The 19,195-nt window shown below is 27.2% G+C and overlaps 1 protein-coding gene and 1 long non-coding RNA gene across 12 annotated transcripts in view; one reads left to right on the top strand and one right to left on the bottom strand.

The window, feature by feature from the left end:
* LOC111677987 (CUGBP Elav-like family member 4) overlaps positions 1 to 19,195 on the top strand; it is a 461,863-nt gene that overhangs the window by 377,219 nt on the left and 65,449 nt on the right. For all 11 annotated transcript variants that reach the window (XM_046951663.1, XM_046951658.1, XM_046951662.1 and 8 more), the window contains one exon: positions 8,061 to 8,140. In XM_046951663.1, coding sequence (XP_046807619.1) covers positions 8,061 to 8,140 — 80 coding nt within the window. The remainder of the gene's footprint in view (positions 1 to 8,060; positions 8,141 to 19,195) is intronic.
* On the bottom strand, positions 829 to 9,643 carry LOC124420054. The gene is made up of 2 exons (XR_006940994.1): positions 9,602 to 9,643; positions 829 to 1,033 (listed from the first exon to the last, which is right to left on the bottom strand). It is a non-coding gene; the product is annotated as an uncharacterized LOC124420054 (long non-coding RNA).

The following is a 19,195-nucleotide window of genomic DNA, read 5'->3' as shown; positions in this document are numbered from 1 at the left end:
TTTTCTATGGAAAACTTGATGCCTTGCTCATCAACTTTTCTTAAGAAAACTTGATGCTTTGCTCATCAACTTTTCTATAGAAATACTTGATGCTTTGCTCATCAACTTTTCTATAGAAATACTTGATGCTTTGTTCATCAACTTTTCTATAGAAAACTTGATGCTCATCAACTTTTCTATAGAAAACTTGATGCTTTGCTCATCAACTTTCCTATAGAAAACTTGATGCTTTGCTCATCAACTTTTCTATAGAAAACTTGATGCTTTGCTCATCAACTTTTCTATAGAAAACTTGATGCTTTGCTCATCAACTTTTCTAACTTAACTTGACATGTTATTAGGGTTTTTGGTTTTCTATGCTATTTTGACGAAAAGGGGCGTGGCGGTGGGTGTTAAAGTTACAGCTAGACAATAGCTTATATTCCATTCTAAAATCTTCAAAAAGAATTTCATTAAAATATGCAATAGCCTCAAAGTTATTAGTAAAAAACAAAAACAGAGATTGGGAAATTTACTTGCTACCAGGTTCTGTTAACCTGGTGCTTTCCGGTTTAACGTTTTTGCAAACAAAAAATTGTGGTTTTCTCAGCACTAAGTTTAACTGCAAATAACTTTTTAGTTAATTAAGATTTTCTAACAAAATTTGGCTCATACATATGAAAAGAATTGAACTTTAAAATTTTGTTGAAAAAATTATGACACGCCTCTTTTTACTTTAGGAAACTACTTTAACTTAATATACAGTGGGACTAAAAATAAAAATGATTATAGATTTTAAAGCATACCTACTTTAGTGCGTTATAATTAAAAGAAATAAAAATATAGTGGTTATAATGAAATAACATGTGTTTTTGTTGTATTTATTTAAAATTTTAAGTTAAATTTTTATAAATAAAGTAAAAAATAAGCTGCTGTCCTGGTAGACGTTCCTTGATCCGCATTTGGTAATTTGTTATGCAGGGATATGGTGTAGCCTTATGACAGTTCAAGTGTTCCATAAGATGTCTTCCTTCAGTTACTAAATTAAGCACAACTAAAATGAGATAACATAATTTTTCAGTGTTAATATCATTCATAATTATAACGAACAGTTTTAAAGTACTAATGTAAACTTCTCTAGACAATAAAGTAGCCTATAGACTAGTTTATAGACTAGACAATAGACTGACCTCTAGCCTAGACAATAGGCTGGACTATAGACCAGACTATAGACTAGACTATAGACTAAACTATAGAATAGACTAGACTCTAGAATATAAACTAGACTATAGACTGTACTATAGAATAGACTATAGAATAGACTATGGACTAGACTCTAAACTAGACTATAGACTTGACTAGACTATAGACTAGACTATAAACTAGAATATAGACTAGACTATAGACTAGACTATAAACTAGACTATAGACTAGACTATAGAATAGACTATAGAATAGACTATAGAATAGACTATAGACTAGACTATAGACTAGACTATAGACTAGACTATAGACTAGACTATAGACTAGACTATAGACTAGACTATAGACTAGACTATAGACTAGACCATAGACTAGACTATAGACTAGACTATAGACTAGACTATAGACTAGACTATAGACTAGACTATAGACTAGACTATAGACTAGACTATAGACTAGACTATAGACTAGACTATAGACTAGACTATAGACTAGACTATAGACTAGACTATAGACTAGACTATAGACTAGACTATAGACTAGACTATAGACTAGACTATAGACTAGACTATAGACTATAGACTAGACTATAGACTAGACTATAGACTAGACTATAGACTAGACTATAGACTAGACTATAGACTAGACTATAGACTAGACTATAGACTAGACTATAGGCTAGACTATAGACTAGACTATAGACTAGACTATAGACTAGACTATAGACTAGACTATAGACTAGACTATAGACTAGACTATAGACTAGACTATAGACTAGACTATAGACTAGACTATAGACTAGACTATAGACTAGACTATAGACTAGACTATAGAATAGACTATAGACTAGACTATAGAATAGACTATAGACTAGACTACAGACTAGACTATAGACTAGACTATAGACTAGACTATAGGTTAGACTATAGACTAGACTATAGACTAGACTATAGACTAGACTATAGACTAGACTATAGACTAGACTATAGACTAGACTATAGACTAGACTATAGACTAGAATATAGACTAGACTATAGACTAGACTATAGACTAGACTATAGACTAAACTATATGCTAGACTATATACTAGACTATAGACTAGACTATAGACTAGAATATAGACTAGACGATAGACTGGACTATAGAATTGACTATAAACTAGACTAGATACCATATACTGACTATAGACTATAGACTATAATATATACTAGGCTATAGATAATAGAACTACAATTTAACATTTATCATATGCAACATTTGTTGTCCAACAAAACTATTCACAGTTTTCTCCTTTTTACAACTAAAGTACTAAAACAAAATGCCAAATAATGCTAAGCTAATTTTTAAATTCAGTAAAGCTATAAAACTACAGCTAAATTTGAACTAAAATATTTCATAATTAATATCAATCATACGTCATTGCAGTTAAATAACTAATTAATTTATATATTTTTTATTTTTAGATTTAAAGAACACAAAAATACTAAAATCACCTTTAAACCTTGGATTTCACTGACATTACTTTCTTCGTAAACTTTAAATGCTTTAACACTAATTGAAAAAAAACTTTTTGCGAAGATTTTAAAATTGCAAGATTTTCCATAAACTATTTTTTGCTCATAGAATTTCTTAAGTTACCTTCGGTCTTAATTGGTATCAGTTGTTAAATTTATATGTTCTATACAATTTGTTGCTCTTGTTTTATTTTACAAAATTGCACCCAAAAGGCAGTCAAGTGTGCTAGAACAACAATATGACCATATACTCTATAAAATAGCAGTAGCAATATAAAACAGTAGTTGTTGTAGTAGTAAAACTGCACACAACTACCGCTTAGGGATAAATTAACTGCTCTATAATGCTAAAGACTTTTTGCCCAGGTTTACAAATAAACAGCAGCAACCACCATCACCACCAAAAAAAAAATAAGAAAATACAAAAGACAAGATAAATGCAGCAGGTGTTTCTTTGCTTTTACTTTGTACATCACTTTGTATACACACAGGATACAATGTAGCCAAAATGTCTTGATTTTTAATGATAGTAACAGCATAAAGAAACAACTAACCTCCCGGCAGCCAGCCACTAATCTTTAGATGTGTGTAAGACAAGCCAAGGATATTTTGTCAGTTTAAAACAGAAACAGTAAACTGAACTGAGTGTGCAGTTACTTAAGCAATTATAAAGTATGTAATAAAACCTCAAAATAAAGCTGCATATAAAACCCAAGATTTTATGGCTTTTATTACATGGTTTTTGGCAACAGTTACACAAAAATCTTAAACATTTTTTGCTTAAAATATTATTAAATTAGCATAAATATTTGCAATTTTTTATGTAAAAAGTAATATCCTTATTAAACACAGGTTTTTTTTATTGTTAAAAAAACATCACAAATCGAGGGACAAATCCTTTAGATTGCCTTAAATCTATTGGCCAATAATAAGTTAAATACAATTCCACTTCAATTATCTTGACTAAAAACAATTACCTTAAGGATTTTAGTGGCTTTATTAAATGTTTTTTCCTATTTTTTCTCTACATAAATTTACAGCCTGAAATCCTTTTTATTTGTAGTTTTTTCCCCTATAAATAAAATGTTGTGTATAGTACTATTTTTGCCATTTTTTATTTTATTCTTAGGCTTTAAATTAGACTGGGGTATTTATAAGGCTTTAACCAATAAAATAAAGTGCAAAAAGGAAGCAAATTGTAAATGAAAAAAAAACACAGAAACAAAACAGATTACTGAGAGCTGCACAAAAAGAAAAACACATAAAATATAAGTCACATAGAGTTATAAAAAGGAGGAAATAAATAGAAAAACAACAAAGGTAAATTGCTTTGATGTAGCTAAATCCACTTAAATTGATTTAAGGACTTTAACTAAGCAGTTATAAAGAACATATGTATGTAAAAAAAGCTTTAGATGAAAGTTTTTCACTTGAAATTTTTTAGGAAAGGAAAAGAAATAAGTCCCAAGTTTTAATACAGAATTCAACTAAACGTGAACTAGAACTGAACTAAACTAGAACTCAGAAAGAAGAGAACTAAAATTGAATTCAAAATTAAATATTTTTGAATTTTAAATTTTTCACAAAAATGTTCTTAAATTATACAATTGAAATAAGTTTAAAACCTTTTAGTTACCTATGATTAGTCCAGGCCTTAATATCCATAGTTATTTTCATTTATTATCCCGAAGTTAATCAACATTATTTAAGAGTTTTCATTTGGCGGAAAAAAAATTTTGCAACACAACACAAAGCCTAAAAGCACCCTATAATCTCTTTCATTAAGTGCATATTTCAGTTATGCATTGTATTGTTCTTTGATTTCATTGCTGTTTAGAATTTTTCTGTTTCTACGATTTTTTTTCGCCAAACTCTAGATTTCTGCTGCATTAAAAATCGCCAATATTTTGCATGATAAGCCTCTAACATGCATACATTCATATCTACTAGATTTCTAAAAACCCTCATTCATTCTTGCTTTCTCACTCTAGCTCGTAACGTTATTTAAAAATTTGTGTTTTTGAAATACAAAAAAAAAAATATTTCGACTACGACTTATTGTTAAAACCACGTCTATAGCAGATTTTCAATGAGGTAACATATTCATAAAACAAAAGCATGTTTTAAGGGCGACAGAGAGAATCAACTACAATGTTTTGCATTACTCTTTTTTTCTGTTGTAGTACTTCTTTGCCTAACTCTTCGGCGATTTAAACTCCCCATAGGAGGGTTTTTAATTGGATTTTAAAATACTCGTACTACCCCGTTTTATATGGACATATAAAATTTGAAAACATTGTTGTTGATGTTGTTGCTACTGTTGCTACTGTTGTTGTTATTTGTTTGCTGGCTACTGATGACGATGATGATGAGGATGATGATGCATCGATTTATAAACATGGTAGTTAGCTTTGGCTACATGGTCATAGCGTTAAATTTTTGTATTGAGGCTTCAGTTACTACTACTACTGCTACTAATGTTGTGAGTTGTATTTAAAAATTCGTTTATGTAGATCTCAGTTGGTCTCTAACTTCCCTTTTATTTTTTTGTTGAATATTTTTTTTTGCAACAATTTATGCCTAAGGCTTAGTTAGTTAGTGTGGGTATTACCTTTATATTTTTGCAAAATGCAAAAATTGTCTCAGTTGTAGTCATAAGCAAGGATTTTTCCATAAAATTGGCATTTGCATAAAAGGTTAAAATTTTTCGTTGCAAATTTGCTGCTGCTGTTACTACAAGGATATTGCTGTTGTTGTTGCTATTGCTATTGCCAAACGTAGGCGAAAAACATGCTAACTATTGTCTATATGACACAACAACAATAATGAGAAGTTAACAGAGGTTGAAAATTTTTAAAGCAAAAATATTCTTGTTGCTACATGATTGTATGAATATTTGTTGTTTTTGTTGAAAGTTACTTAATATTTTTTGTGTTAAATTTACTAGAGTTTAATTTACTGTTTTGTGTTACAAATCTTGTTAAATTTTTATGAATTTACAAGATTTTTATGGAAAAATTTTAAAACAAACTTGTTGCTAAGAGGTGGCGTATGATCAATATTATTTAAAAGTAATTTTGTTTATATGGTAAAAAGATTTTTAATTATAAAAACATTTTTGAAATTTTGAAATTCTAGTTCAGTTCTAGTTCAGTTTTAGATTAGTTCTAGTTAAATTCTAGTTAAGTTCTAGTTCAGTTCTAGTTCAGTTCTAGTTCAGTTCTAGTTCAGTTCTAGTTCAGTTCTAGTTCAGTTCTAGTTCAGTTCTAGTTCAGTTCTAGTTCAGTTCTAGTTCAGTTCTAGTTCAGTTCTAGTTCAGTTCTAGTTCAGTTCTAGTTCAGTTCTAGTTCAGTTCTAGTTCAGTTCTAGTTCAGTTCTAGTTCTGTTCTAGTTCTGTTCTAGTTCAGTTCTAGTTCAGTTCTAGTTCAGTTCTAGATCAGTTCTAGTTCAGTTCTAGTTCAGTTCTAGTTCAGTTGTAGTTCAGTTCTAGTTCTGTTCTAGTTCAGTTCTAGTTCAGTTCTAGTTCAGTTCTAGTTCAGTTCTAGTTCAGTTCTAGTTCAGTTCTAGTTCAGTTCTAGTTCAGTTCTAGTTCAGTTCTAGTTCAGTTCTAGTTCAGTTCTAGTTCAGTTCTAGTTCAGTTCTAGTTCAGTTCTAGTTCAGTTCTAGTTCAGTTCTAGTTCAGTTCTAGTTCAGTTTAAGCTTTTTTGTTTCATAATTACAAACAGTTTTATAATATTGTATTAAATATTCCATAATGTTGGCCCTTTTATTAGTTTTACGTTTTTGTCATACATTTTCGTGTTTATTGTAGTTTTTTCTTTTAACTTTCTTATCTTATGTATCTCTCATATAAGCCTTAAACTAAAACTTTAAGAAACTTTTTTTCACATGTTTATAGGTTTTTGATATTTTTCCCCAAAGGACAATAACTCTTGATTTAAATTATAGGCTTTCAACTACAAATAGCAAGTAGTAACAAGAAAGAGTGTAGAAATAAAAAAAGAAAGTTAATAAAACAAAAAAACTAAATGGAAATTTATGGTTGATTTGAAAACAAATAAAGTAACAAATATAGAAAAACTTTTAAGAAAGTAAATTATGATTAAGCAAATGATGATGAAGAAGGGATATTTAATTCTTTAAAATTTGAATAGAAAACCCAGAAAAAGTTAACAAAAAAATCAATATTACAAATTTTCAAAACATTTTTGAAAAAAAATGTAGAAATTTTTTAAGGTTTCTTAACAGTTTTAACGCAAATATAGTCCAAATAATTATGTTTAAAAATATCTTAAAGTTTTTCATTGAACTATGTAGTGCGTTTTATACAAAAATTAAAAAATATTTTTTACTAAGGTGGCGTATGATTAATATTAATTAATATATTAGTAGACAGTATTGTTAAACATTGGAGTATTTTAAAAGTTACTTAAAATTTTCAAAGAGATTTAATTTATGAAAAATATTTTATAATATATTAATAATGAAGAAAGTTTTTAACAATTAAAAACTTTTAAAAATATAAAAATAAAATTTTTTGAAAATTATTATTAAAAATTGCGGAAAGTTTAGCTATGAAAAAAATTTATTATAAAATTGGTTTTAATATCCATTTAGATAATTTTTTCCTCTAAATTTTCAAGTGATTGCTTAACAACTTTTCATTTAAGTTGTATTTTTGAAACAACACTGTTGCTTTATTTTTGTTTTCAGTTTTCTTTTTTTTTTATTCAACAATTTACATTTATTCATTTAAGCTGTTTATATAACAAAAAAACTTGAAAACAGCAACAGAAAAATAAAATAAAAAAATAAATACCGAAAACAATCATTTCAAAATAAACAATGTATCATGAGTAGAATTGAATTCAAAACAAAAAACTGAAGAAAAATAGAACTTATTCAAGTGTTAAAGTACTTAAAACTGTTGTATAATTTTGTTGTATAGCAGTGACTATACAAAAGTTTTTTGGCAACAGTTAGTTGTTAAAAGATTTTATTTATATCACCAAAATGAAAACAGGCAGCAGCATTATTTAAAAAAAAAAAGAAAACTGAATTACCACCCACTTCTAAATTTTTTATATTATTGTTTATTTAAAATAAAAACAACAAATATAAAAAAAAATTAAAAACACATCAAATGCTTGACAAACTAATTGAAATTTAATTCCTTGAAATTTGTAAAAAAAAACATAAAATTGTAATATTTTTAAGCTTCACTGGTTTTAAGTGTAATTATAATATTTTTTTTTCCACTTTACTAAATGCCAAATTAATTTATTGATGTTTTTATTTTATGCTAAAATTTAAATGTGTCTGTTTTTGTTTAATATATTGTAAACTTTTTTTCTGTCATTTTAGGTTGTGCTTTTGTGAAATTTAGTTCGCAGCAAGAGGCTCAATCAGCCATTACTAATCTACACGGCAGTCAAACTATGCCGGTAAGTATTTTTTATTATTAAAATACTATTAAGATAAAAATATATGTAGATAAGAACTGAAAAGTGCTTTTATAACGCTAAGTATTAACAAAATGAAGGCGATTTTTTTCTGAAAAAAACTGTTGAAAGCTACCAAAGTTAGAGGAAGGAAGGCTAGTGTTATTCTAAAGTCAGTCATCTTTACAAAAATATTTTGAACATAATAAGCCTCCGGTAGGTAAGTGTTCCAGTCTGGTAGACCGGAGGTGGTGGGTTCGATTCATACCTGAAGCACTGGTTAAGGAGCGCACGTCAGGCCCAAAAGTTGCTTGGTTCATTTCTTCAGATTTGATGTATATAAGTTCATCCTTCTTTTAAACAAACAAACTAACTAACTAACTAAACAACTCACTAACTAACTAACTAACTAACTAACTAACTAATTAACTAACTAACGAACCAACGAACTAACCAAAAAGTGCCCTTTTTAACCAATATGTTTATAATAAATTCAGTACTTTTTTAAAGATCGAGAAAGTACCAAAATATCTCCTTTTATGGAAACTTTAAAAATATCTTTTGAAGAACGAAAAAGTAACAAAAAGTTCTATTTCATAGGTTCTCACATTCTCCAGGCTTTATATGCTTAATTTCATGTACTTGATTTATTTTACAGTAATTTAAAAAAGTACCTTTTGAAGTTCGAAAAAGTACCAAAAATTTATCATTTATTCTTCACTCACTCACTTCGAGCTCTACATGTTTAATTTTATGTTTCTTCTTTAAACATTGTAAAGAATTCAAAAAGACTTTTATAAAAACAAAAAAGTTACCAAAAAAATCCCTTTTAAAGAAAATTTGAAAATAACCTTTTGGCAAACGAAAATGTACCAAAATGTTCTCTTTTATATGTTCCCACTTAATACGGGTTCTAAATGCTGAATTTCATGTTTCGTACTTTTGGTACCAACAAGTTCTCTTTTATAGGTTCTCTCATGAAATTTTCACAGATTGTCTCAAATTTTTGCTCATATCTCCCTTATTTATGAACCAATATTTCTAATTTTAAATAGTGTTCTTCCTGAACTTACGTCTTATATAATTACTGATGATACGTATCGAGCAGATATTTGTGGCCTTCGGAAAACTAATTTTAACATACACACGGAAAGACAGACGGACATGGCTAAGTCTATTCCACTTTTAATAATAATTCATAATGTATACTTTATAAGGTCAGAAAACGGAATAACAAACTTATACATATATACACTTTTCAAGGAACTTGAAAGATATACTAAACATCAAATCTTTTATTCTTTTTTTATATTGGTGGCGTATGATTAATATTAAGTAATTCTGGGATTATTTTATATAATTGTTTATAACATAGGTAAATGAAAAGCTATAAGCAAACTTTTAAGTTATAAAGAAAGCTAACACTTAAAGCTAGATTTATACTTTAAACTATTATATACTCACCATGAAAAATAAATGAGAAATTTTTCAAGCAAAGCAGCAACTGAAAAAAAAATAAAAAAATAAAATTATTAAATGTTTACAGAAATTAAAAAAATATATTTATATGAAATAAGTTCCAAAAAAAGATTTTTTTAACAGTTTAAGTCTGGCGCCTAATCTCTTAAAAAATTCAAATTCTTTTAAAACCTAAAACATAAGCTATTTATCCCTGCTGAACATATAAATTAATAAAAGAAAAACATTTAAAATGTAAAAATGTTAATAAGGATTTAAATAAAACAAACAAATTACAACTAAAACCACAAATATATATAAACCATCAAATAAGACGTACTTATTTGACAGGGTACTTAAAAGACATCTAGTCATTTTAACAAACAACTGTCGTGTTAATTTAAGTTTTATTCCCCAACAACAAGACGTTTAAAATGAGGCCAAACAAATTTTGCCAAAGAAACGCAAAAAAAGAAGAATTTATTTATTTATTTTTTTTTTCGTTTATAAAATTTGCATGACACTCAAGTTATTTTGCACGTAAATTGGTTTTCATCATCTTCGTTGCTATCACATCACAACAACAGGAATAACAAGAACAACATCTTTTGATACAGGGCGCATACAATTTATTTTCAATCTACTACTCTGACGTTTTTCTTCTTTTTTTATTTATATTCTTAAATTTACTTTCTTTGTCATTGTTATACAACGTAGATTTTTTTGTTTGTTATTTAAACGAAGGTACCCAAAAATAAATTTTTATATAAAGTTCTTCTTGTTGCCAAAATCTACTCAATTTGATTGCATTGTAAAGTGCTAAAGAAAGATGTCTTTGGTGTTTTTTTCTTGTTGCTTTTCTCAATTATTTTTGTATTTATTTTTTTGTTTATTTATTTATTTGCTAAAACACTTAAAATAAATGAAAATAAATTGATTTATATACAAGAAGAAAAAAATTATTTTATAAAATAAACAAAATAGTCGGATGGACGGACAGTGTTTGGCTGTGAAGCTGTTGTCTTAATAATGTACATATATAAATTAAAAACGCTTGTTAGATTTAGAAAAGAACAACAAGTATAAATAAATATTATTAAATAAATAATACCAAATTTTAATTAAATTAAATAAATATAGAAATTGTTTAAACAATAGCCCAAGAATCTGTGAAATTTTTACATTTACTTGTAAAAACAAATAAATGATTTACAAATAAAACTTTGTTAAGATTAAAGCAAATTTTAATAAAGTTTTACAAAGCTTTTGTAAGTGAAAATTGTATAGTTGTTAAATTTGTGGGATTTAAAAGAAATTTACTTTTGATATTCAATTCAATTTTTAAATTTTTTCTCAAATTTGCAGTTATAAACTAAAGTAAAAGTTTTTGCACTGGAGGCGTATGATTAATATTAATTAGAAGGTTATTTTAAATAAGTTGCTATAACCTTGTCAAATGAAAACATAAAAGAAAATTTTTAAAGATTTTTAAAAGTAAACATTGCAGGCTTAATGACTTAAAAATAGGAAATTAATTTAAAATTTTTCTTAAACAAAAAATTGCTATATAATGTTGGAAATAAACAAAAGCAATATTGCGAAAATTTCTAAATAGAACTTAAATTAAGTTAAAAATATTAGATAAAACAATATAATTGTTAAATATTTTGTTTATTTAAAACACTTTTGTTTTAGTTTATTACAATTAGCTGTGATTTTCTAATATTTACTTTATTTTCTCACTCACCCATTACTTAAGTGCTATTTACAGTTTTAAAACTAAATTATTTAAAATGTTTATACCAGCCCTCCTTTTTAAATTCCTTTTGTGGCATAAAAACCATAAGCTGCTTAAGCAAATGTTGTTATTTTAAATAAAAGTTTTTTTTGCAATTTATTTTTAATATATATTTTTTTAAATATCTAACTTAGAAAAAACCACTCATTAAAAAAATGTTTTTGGTTTTTTTTTTAATAAAAATACAATGTAAAAACCTATAGTTTTTTTTCATTAACCTTTTAAAACTCAGGGGAGTAATAATGTTATAAACAATATATTTTTTTATTTTAAATATGAAAAAGCAAACATTTAGCAGCAGCAAAAAAACCCGTGTTAAGCTCTTAACACCCAACAAAAGAAAGGTAGAAAAAGCATTAAAATATTATAAAAAATGTATAAAAAAATAACAGGAAATTATAAACAACTATAGGTATTATAAAGAATTATCAATTAAGCCTTAAAGTAGATACCGGAAATTTTTGTTTAATCTTAAATAAAAATTTAATATTTTAATTACTTCTTTTCTTATTTAAAAACAAATAAAAGTTTAAGCTTTAACATTAATGAGAAAAAAAAACGACCAACAACTACTGACTTTAGTTAATATTAGCCTGTTTTTAGCAGCTTAAAAAAAGTTTTTAAATAGAAAAATTTAAAAAGAAAAGCTCTTTGTTGGCTTAAAGTGAGTCTATGAAGTTTTGTGTTTTCTTTTCAATAATTGTTGAAAAGTTTTTTTGTTTGTTTTAGTGTTTACAATTGTTGAACGGAAGTGCTGTTGTGGCAACTTCCGTTTTATTCGGGTTTTTTTCTTCAATTTCAAAGCAATTTTTTGCTTAAAAATACTTTTGGAAAAATTAAAATTATTATTGAAATTTCCTTCTATATTAAGGAATATAAAACTAAGAGTTTATTATTCGGCTGTAACGAATCATATATATCCTTCACCATAGTGTATTAAACAGTGTATTACAAACTAAAAAACTATAATTTGCTTTTTTATAGGTTCTCCCTTAATCCGTGACTTTTGAGGAAGGAAAACTACCAAAAAGTACCCTTTTATATGTTTTCACTTATGCTGAGATCTACTTGCATAATTTCATGTTTTTATATTCAATGAAAATTCAAAAAGTACCTTTTAAAGAACGAAAAAGTTCCCTTCTTTAGGTTCTCTCTCTCTTAATCCAGACTCTAAATACTTAATATCATGTTTCTAGGTTCAACATTATTTACTACAAAAAGTTTCTTTTGAAGTAAGAAAAAGTAGTAAAAAGTTCCTTAAAGATCATGTTTCTCAGTTTAATGTTATAGCAAATTCACAAAGGTACCTTTTTCAGATCGAAAAAGTACCAAGCAGTTTCCATTTATAGGTTCTTACTTAATCAGGGCAATATTATAGAAAATTCAAAAGGTAGGTTCTCGATTTTTGCAATAGCGTTCTTCCTAAAAGCATTTCTGATCGAATTACTAAAGATTCGAATCTCGCAGATAAATGGGGTCCGCTGAAAACTGATTTCAACATGCACCGACACACACAGACAGACACCCAGACAGATAGACAGACAGGCAGACATTTATAGGTTGTTACTTACATATATAGAAAATTCTCGCTTTTTTAAATAGCGTTCTTCCGAAAGCATGTTTGATCGAATTACTAAAGATTCGGATTCGATGCCTGTTGAAAACTGATTTCAATACACAGATGGACTGACAGACAAACAGACAGACGGAAGCATAGACGAACATGGCTTAAACGTCTTTGCTATCTATAAAAATCCATTTAGGATCGAAAAACTTTGTTATAGAAATTTCAAACGGAATAACAAACATATATAATCCTTTTCACAAATGTGAAGTGTGTAAAACAAGTGGTTTGCTTGTAAAATTTTAAGCAAATACATTTAATTTAAAACATTTAAAAACCCTGCTGCTAACATAGTATAGTTTCTACTTCTCCTCTAAATTATTTAGAGATTCATGTTGAAACCTTTCTCCTTTTTCACTTAACTCCTTGTTATTTAACTCTTCAACAGCGGAATTGCTTTAGGCTGTAAGCAAAAAAATATATGGAATCTCTAAGTTTATTTTCTTTTAGGATTTTTTTTTTGTGCAGAACTCTGTGCATTTGATATCCGCTGTTGTGATTGTTTTTAAAAGTAGTCGAAACTTCTTTGTTTGTCTTGTATAGCTGTTTGATTTTCTTTTTTCAACGCTATACGCTATGTTTATATCCGTTTTTCTCCTGTTTTCTTCAACAAATTTTGTTCGTTTAGACAAAAAAAAATCTAACTCAAAGAAATTTTTTTTACAATTTTTTTTCACTCATTGTATTTTGTTGGTAAACATGTGTTTTGCATGTTAAGCATTAAGTTGTGCTGTTTAACAATCTTGTTGTTGAAGATTTTTTTTCACCATTATCCTCTGATGTTAAGAAAAAACAAAACGAAAATAAAATTAAATGAAGCATATTTTATAGGAAATCGATTTTGTTTTACTATTTAAAGCAATCGAATACTTTTACAAAGAAAAACTTGAAAATTTTATGCAAAAAATTTTAAACTCTAAATTTTAAATTTGTATTTCGAATAAAAGATAAAAAGTTATTAAACTGAAAATACGTATAGGAATAAGGCCTAATGTCTTTTTATAGCACACAAAATTTTATTTCAATACCTTGCTATTTGTGTAAGTTCTCCATATATCCTTTTTTTGGCATAAAAAAAAATCTAAATTTTTTGGTTAAAAATTTTGTGAAATTAATAAAAATTATTATGAAAATTATAGAAAATTTAAAAAATTTAATAATATTTTATTAAATTATATTATAAAAGAATTTAAACTTATACTTTAGTCATGAAATTTAGTAAACGAACGTGGCTATAAGTGTTTTAACACTATACAAAAATTCAAACCAATTGTTATAACGATAAGGAAGTTCCACACATATCCTTTTTTTAAAATAAGATAAATTTTAAAATTTATTTTTTTTTTTTGTGAAAAAACATTATATTTTCTTTAAAAAATGTTTTATTAAAGAACACAAAAAGTCATTTTTATAATATAATTAAATTAAATAAAAAAACAAAGCTTTTTAAGCGAGAATGGAAGAGGAGCAACAATTTAGACAAAAAGGTACAAACTTTAATTTATACAACAACATAATGATGATTATGATGACACAAAAACTTAAATGACATCAGGTCTATTCTCTATACCTCTACAAGCATGATGTTGCTTGTTCTTAAACAGCATAGCCGCCAGTCAAATAAAGCATTTACACAAAATACACACTCACACATACATACAACAAAGAGAAAAAAGGCTACAAATTTATGCTCGACATGTTTTATATAACCAACCAGAGGGAGTAGGATGTAAATCTACTATGTGTATGTCTATGCGTGTGAAGAATGTTTTTACTTTAGCTTCTGGCAACAGCTGCAATTTTTCACCTGAAACATTTATACATTCGTTCAGGGCTTCAAGATGAGCTATTAAGTAACTCTAACAAGGAATTTGTACTTTTTTATATGTATTTTTTCGTTCTTCTTAATACTGGGTGGAAAATTAACAATTTTAATACAAACATTGGCTGTTGGTTTATATATATTTTTTTCATACTACAAAACATAAGAAACTCGTTATTCTTTAGGTTTTCTTTTGCTTCTATTTTTGTTAGATTGTAGAAAAAAATGTATATTACAGAGGGTATGGTTGTAACACTTTGAGGTAATTAGTGTAGCAGTGCTGCTGCTTACACTTTATTTAAAGACATAAGCTCTTCAGGCATAGAGCATGAGCGGTAACAAGAACGAAAAGAAAAAAATGAAATAATCATAATAATTCTAGTGCACTTTTTTCATGACTGGTTAAGGTAGTAGAGTACAAAATACTTGACAAGTACAAGCATGTACAAGATTTTTGCTCGTTTTTTTTTTGGAGCTACTGCAAGAAATTGATATTTTTAGCTGTCTTAAGCTTTTGTTGACGACAAAAAGAGAAAATTTAAAATTTTTTCATCAAAAATTTGTATAATTATTAAAACAGTGTGATATTTACTATACGGATGTGACAACATGTCTTTTTAATGTACACAAAAATTTAGCTCAATCTTCTAAGAAATAGCAAAGTTCTTTATATATCCTTTTTTCATAATATATAAAAATTTGAGATTTTTTTACCTTAGAAGAGCAAATAATCTTTTGAATACATTTTTTTATGTATAAATGATTAGAATTATTCGCTTTACATATAATAGTTTTTTTTTTTACTTAAGGAAACAAAGTCAACAACTTGTTACCATTTATAAAAACGTGTTAACGTGATGTATTGTTGTGGACACAATATCTGCTTAGTCGGCCTAATAATAGAGAAGTTTTCTATATATCCTTTTTTATAATGTTTCCTAATGTAAATGTAAGTTTCAATTCAAGATCTTAAGGGAATTAAAATTACTCTTCAGACTTTCGATAGTAAATCTTTAACGAATCACAACAAAACTTAAAGAGAGCCTAAATCAAGCTGCAATTGTAGCTTTTTAAATATTTCTAATTAATATTTAATCGTAGATCTTCAGATAATCCCGTGGATCCACGACTGATTGAAGATCTTTAGAGATTAGCCACAAATGCTAAAGAGAGTAGATCTTTGAAAACGTACAATTGTTACTGACGATTCGCAGATTCTCAGGTAAGGTTTGATCTGAAGTGTTCCAATAAAGTTTCAATTCTAAAACTAAAAAGAGGCTTCTTAGAGAGTGCTGACTGAGCTTCAATTTTAGATCTCTTACCTTCACAATACAGATCTTTAAAGGATTCTAATTAAGATTGAATAGCAGATCTGCAAAGTCCCATAGAAACGTTGATAGTAGAACTTTAGAATGATCTAACTAAGTTTCAAGTGATTATCTATATAAATAACAATTAAGCTTTAATTGGAGATCATAAGAAGGACTTAAATATAAAGCATGAAGAGCTTGCTAATTAAGCTTCGATCTGTGATCTTTAGGAAGAACTTTCGTCTCGCAAGATGCCTGAGGGTGCTAATTAAGCTTCAATCTGTGAGTTCACTAAAGCAGTAAAAATTTGAAATTTCTTTATATTTATATAAGCTAAGATGTGTGTTTCAATAGAGTGCAAAACACTGCTATCGACCTACTCTATTTCAACGACTGTTCTTTTGCATTATATATTTTTTTACCTCTAAGGAAAGCAATATAAACATTTTTTTTTGTGTTTTTTATTAATTACTCCGTCTAAATGTTGTTCGTTTTTCTACAACAATTTTTTTTCTACATAAAAATTCTCTTAGTATATAAGTATATGGTTAAATTAAAAACGTGCCAGATTTTTTCTGCAGCCACGTTTTTACTATATTTCATTTTTTGCTCGATAACAGTGTAATGCTTAGTTTAAATTAAAATACTCCCCTGTGTAATTTTTTTCCATCATAATTTCTCTTTTTTAATTTATTTTTCTACAATATTTTCTCTACAATGAATTTTAGTTTTCTAACACCTAATACTCATACTCTCTCGTACTACATCTTTGTAAATTTATAAAAATAATTTTGCGTACGTTGCTCTTTTTTTGTGCATTAAGGTGTTCTTTAAAGTGTAAATAATATGCATTAAAATCTTTTTTACAAATATTAAATAAGTTGTGTTTTTAAAATAAAAAGCAAAAACAGAAGAAATCTTTCAAGAAAATTAACTGCTTAGCGAAATAGCCTAGAAGTATGCTTTAAAACTTTTGCATTACTACAACTTGTCATTAGTTATTATCTAATTACTCATTCTACTATATTAATTTCGTACATAAAATGCAATTATCTGTCTCAAGTTTTTAAAACTTAAACAGTTATTATTAACATTTGTGTTTAATTTACCAAAAAGTATGCTATAAAAATTATCTACTTCATTTAAATTTGAACATAAAACTATATCTTATTATAAATTCCTTAACATTCTGTATAATGTTCTAGTAGTTTTAATATAATTTTTTAAAGGAAAACAAATTGCTTGGCTGTTCTTTTAATTTTAGAACAATTTTAACATAACAGTGATTTCTAGACATTTTTTTAACAATATTTACTACCTACGTACCTCCCTCCCTCCCTAAACCTTAAAGTATACTTTATAATTTAAATAATTTCATCATCATCTTTAACTATTTTATCTGCCACCATATGTTGGTATTTAACAATATACACTTTGTTAAGAAAAATAAAAAAAAACATTTCTTTTTTTTAAAGCACCTTGATTATGCAAGCATGAACATGAACGAATACAATGGCAACAGCAAAAACAATCAACAATAACGATACTGACAATAATAATAACATCAGCAGCAACAACAACAATAACAGCAACAAATAACTATGTAACTTAAACATATGTTACACTCCTCTTTATTCACGTAACTCTGTAACGTAACGGAAATTTAAATTTCAAATTTTTTTTATTTATTCTTTACAGTTTTATTTTTATTTCCACAAACGATTTTTTAACATACTGTGAAATTATAACGAATTGACTCTTATGTTTCTTTTAAACAAACTTGTTTTTTTTCTCGTTTTATATTGCTAGCAAATAGGTATCTGCGTAAAAAATAAAATCTCGGTTTACTTAAGGTAGTTTTGCTTGCTGCTGTACATCATGTTCTAAAAATTATTTTTCAAGAATTTTTTTCAAACGTTTGTATAAAAAAAACAAACATGTCAAAATTATACATGTGCTCTAGATATCGTGCATAATTTTTGAGGGGTTTTTGGCGGTGTCGTAATATTGGTGGAGGGAAAAAGTACATTACTCTTTAGAGTTAGAACAGAAATAGAACTGAACTAGAACTGAACTAGAACTGAAGTAGAACTGAAGTAGAACTGAACTAGAACTAAACTAGAACTGAACTAGAACTGAACTAGAACTGAACTAGAACTGAACTAGAACTGAACTAGAACTAAACTAGAACTAAACTAGAACTAAACTAGAACTGAACTAGAACTAAAATAGAACTAGAACTGAACTAGAACTGAACTAGAACTAGAACTGAACTAGAACTGAACTAGAACTTAACTAGAACTGAACTAGAACTGAACTAGAACTGAACTAGAACTAAACTAGAACTGAACTAGAACTGAACTAGAACTGAACTAGAACTGAACTAGAACTGAACTAGAACTGAACTAGAACTGAACTAGAACTGAACTAGAACAGAACTAGAACAAAACTAGAACTGAACTAAAACTGAACTAGAACTGATCTAGAAATGAACTAGAACTGTACTAGAATTGAACTAGAACTGCAATAGAACTAGAACAGAACTGAAAAAGAACTGCAATAGAACTAGAACAGAACTAGAACTGAAGTACAACAGAACTAGAACACAACTAAAACAGATCTAGAACAGAGCTGGTACAGAGCTAGAACAGAATTATAACACAACTAAAACTGAACTAGAAATGAACTAGAACTAACCTAAAACGAATCTAGAACTGAACTTTAAAAAATTACTAAATTTTTAAAATTTTTAATTATCTTAAATTTTTCTTAAGCCTCATTTATTAATTTAATTAAATATAAATTCTAACCAACTTTTTAAAAGTTTAGTTTTTCATTTTCTTTTAAAATTTCCCCGCTAACATTGTAATTTCTAAAAGAACTCATTAAACAAGTCTCATTATTATTTCTTTTTTTTGTCGTTAAAGCAAAACTTTCTTATTAGTTTTAGCTGTGTATTTTCTTTTCGCAAAATATAAAATTCAATACACAACAACTTGCTAACAAGTTTAACAACAAGACCAAACCAATTGCAACAGGCTTTAAG

Source organism: Lucilia cuprina, chromosome 5 (assembly GCF_022045245.1).
Source record: "Lucilia cuprina isolate Lc7/37 chromosome 5, ASM2204524v1, whole genome shotgun sequence".
Lineage (NCBI taxonomy): Eukaryota > Metazoa > Arthropoda > Insecta > Diptera > Calliphoridae > Lucilia > Lucilia cuprina.
The sequence above is the reverse complement of the archived record's forward strand: the minus strand, read 5'-3'. Positions and strand labels throughout refer to the sequence as shown.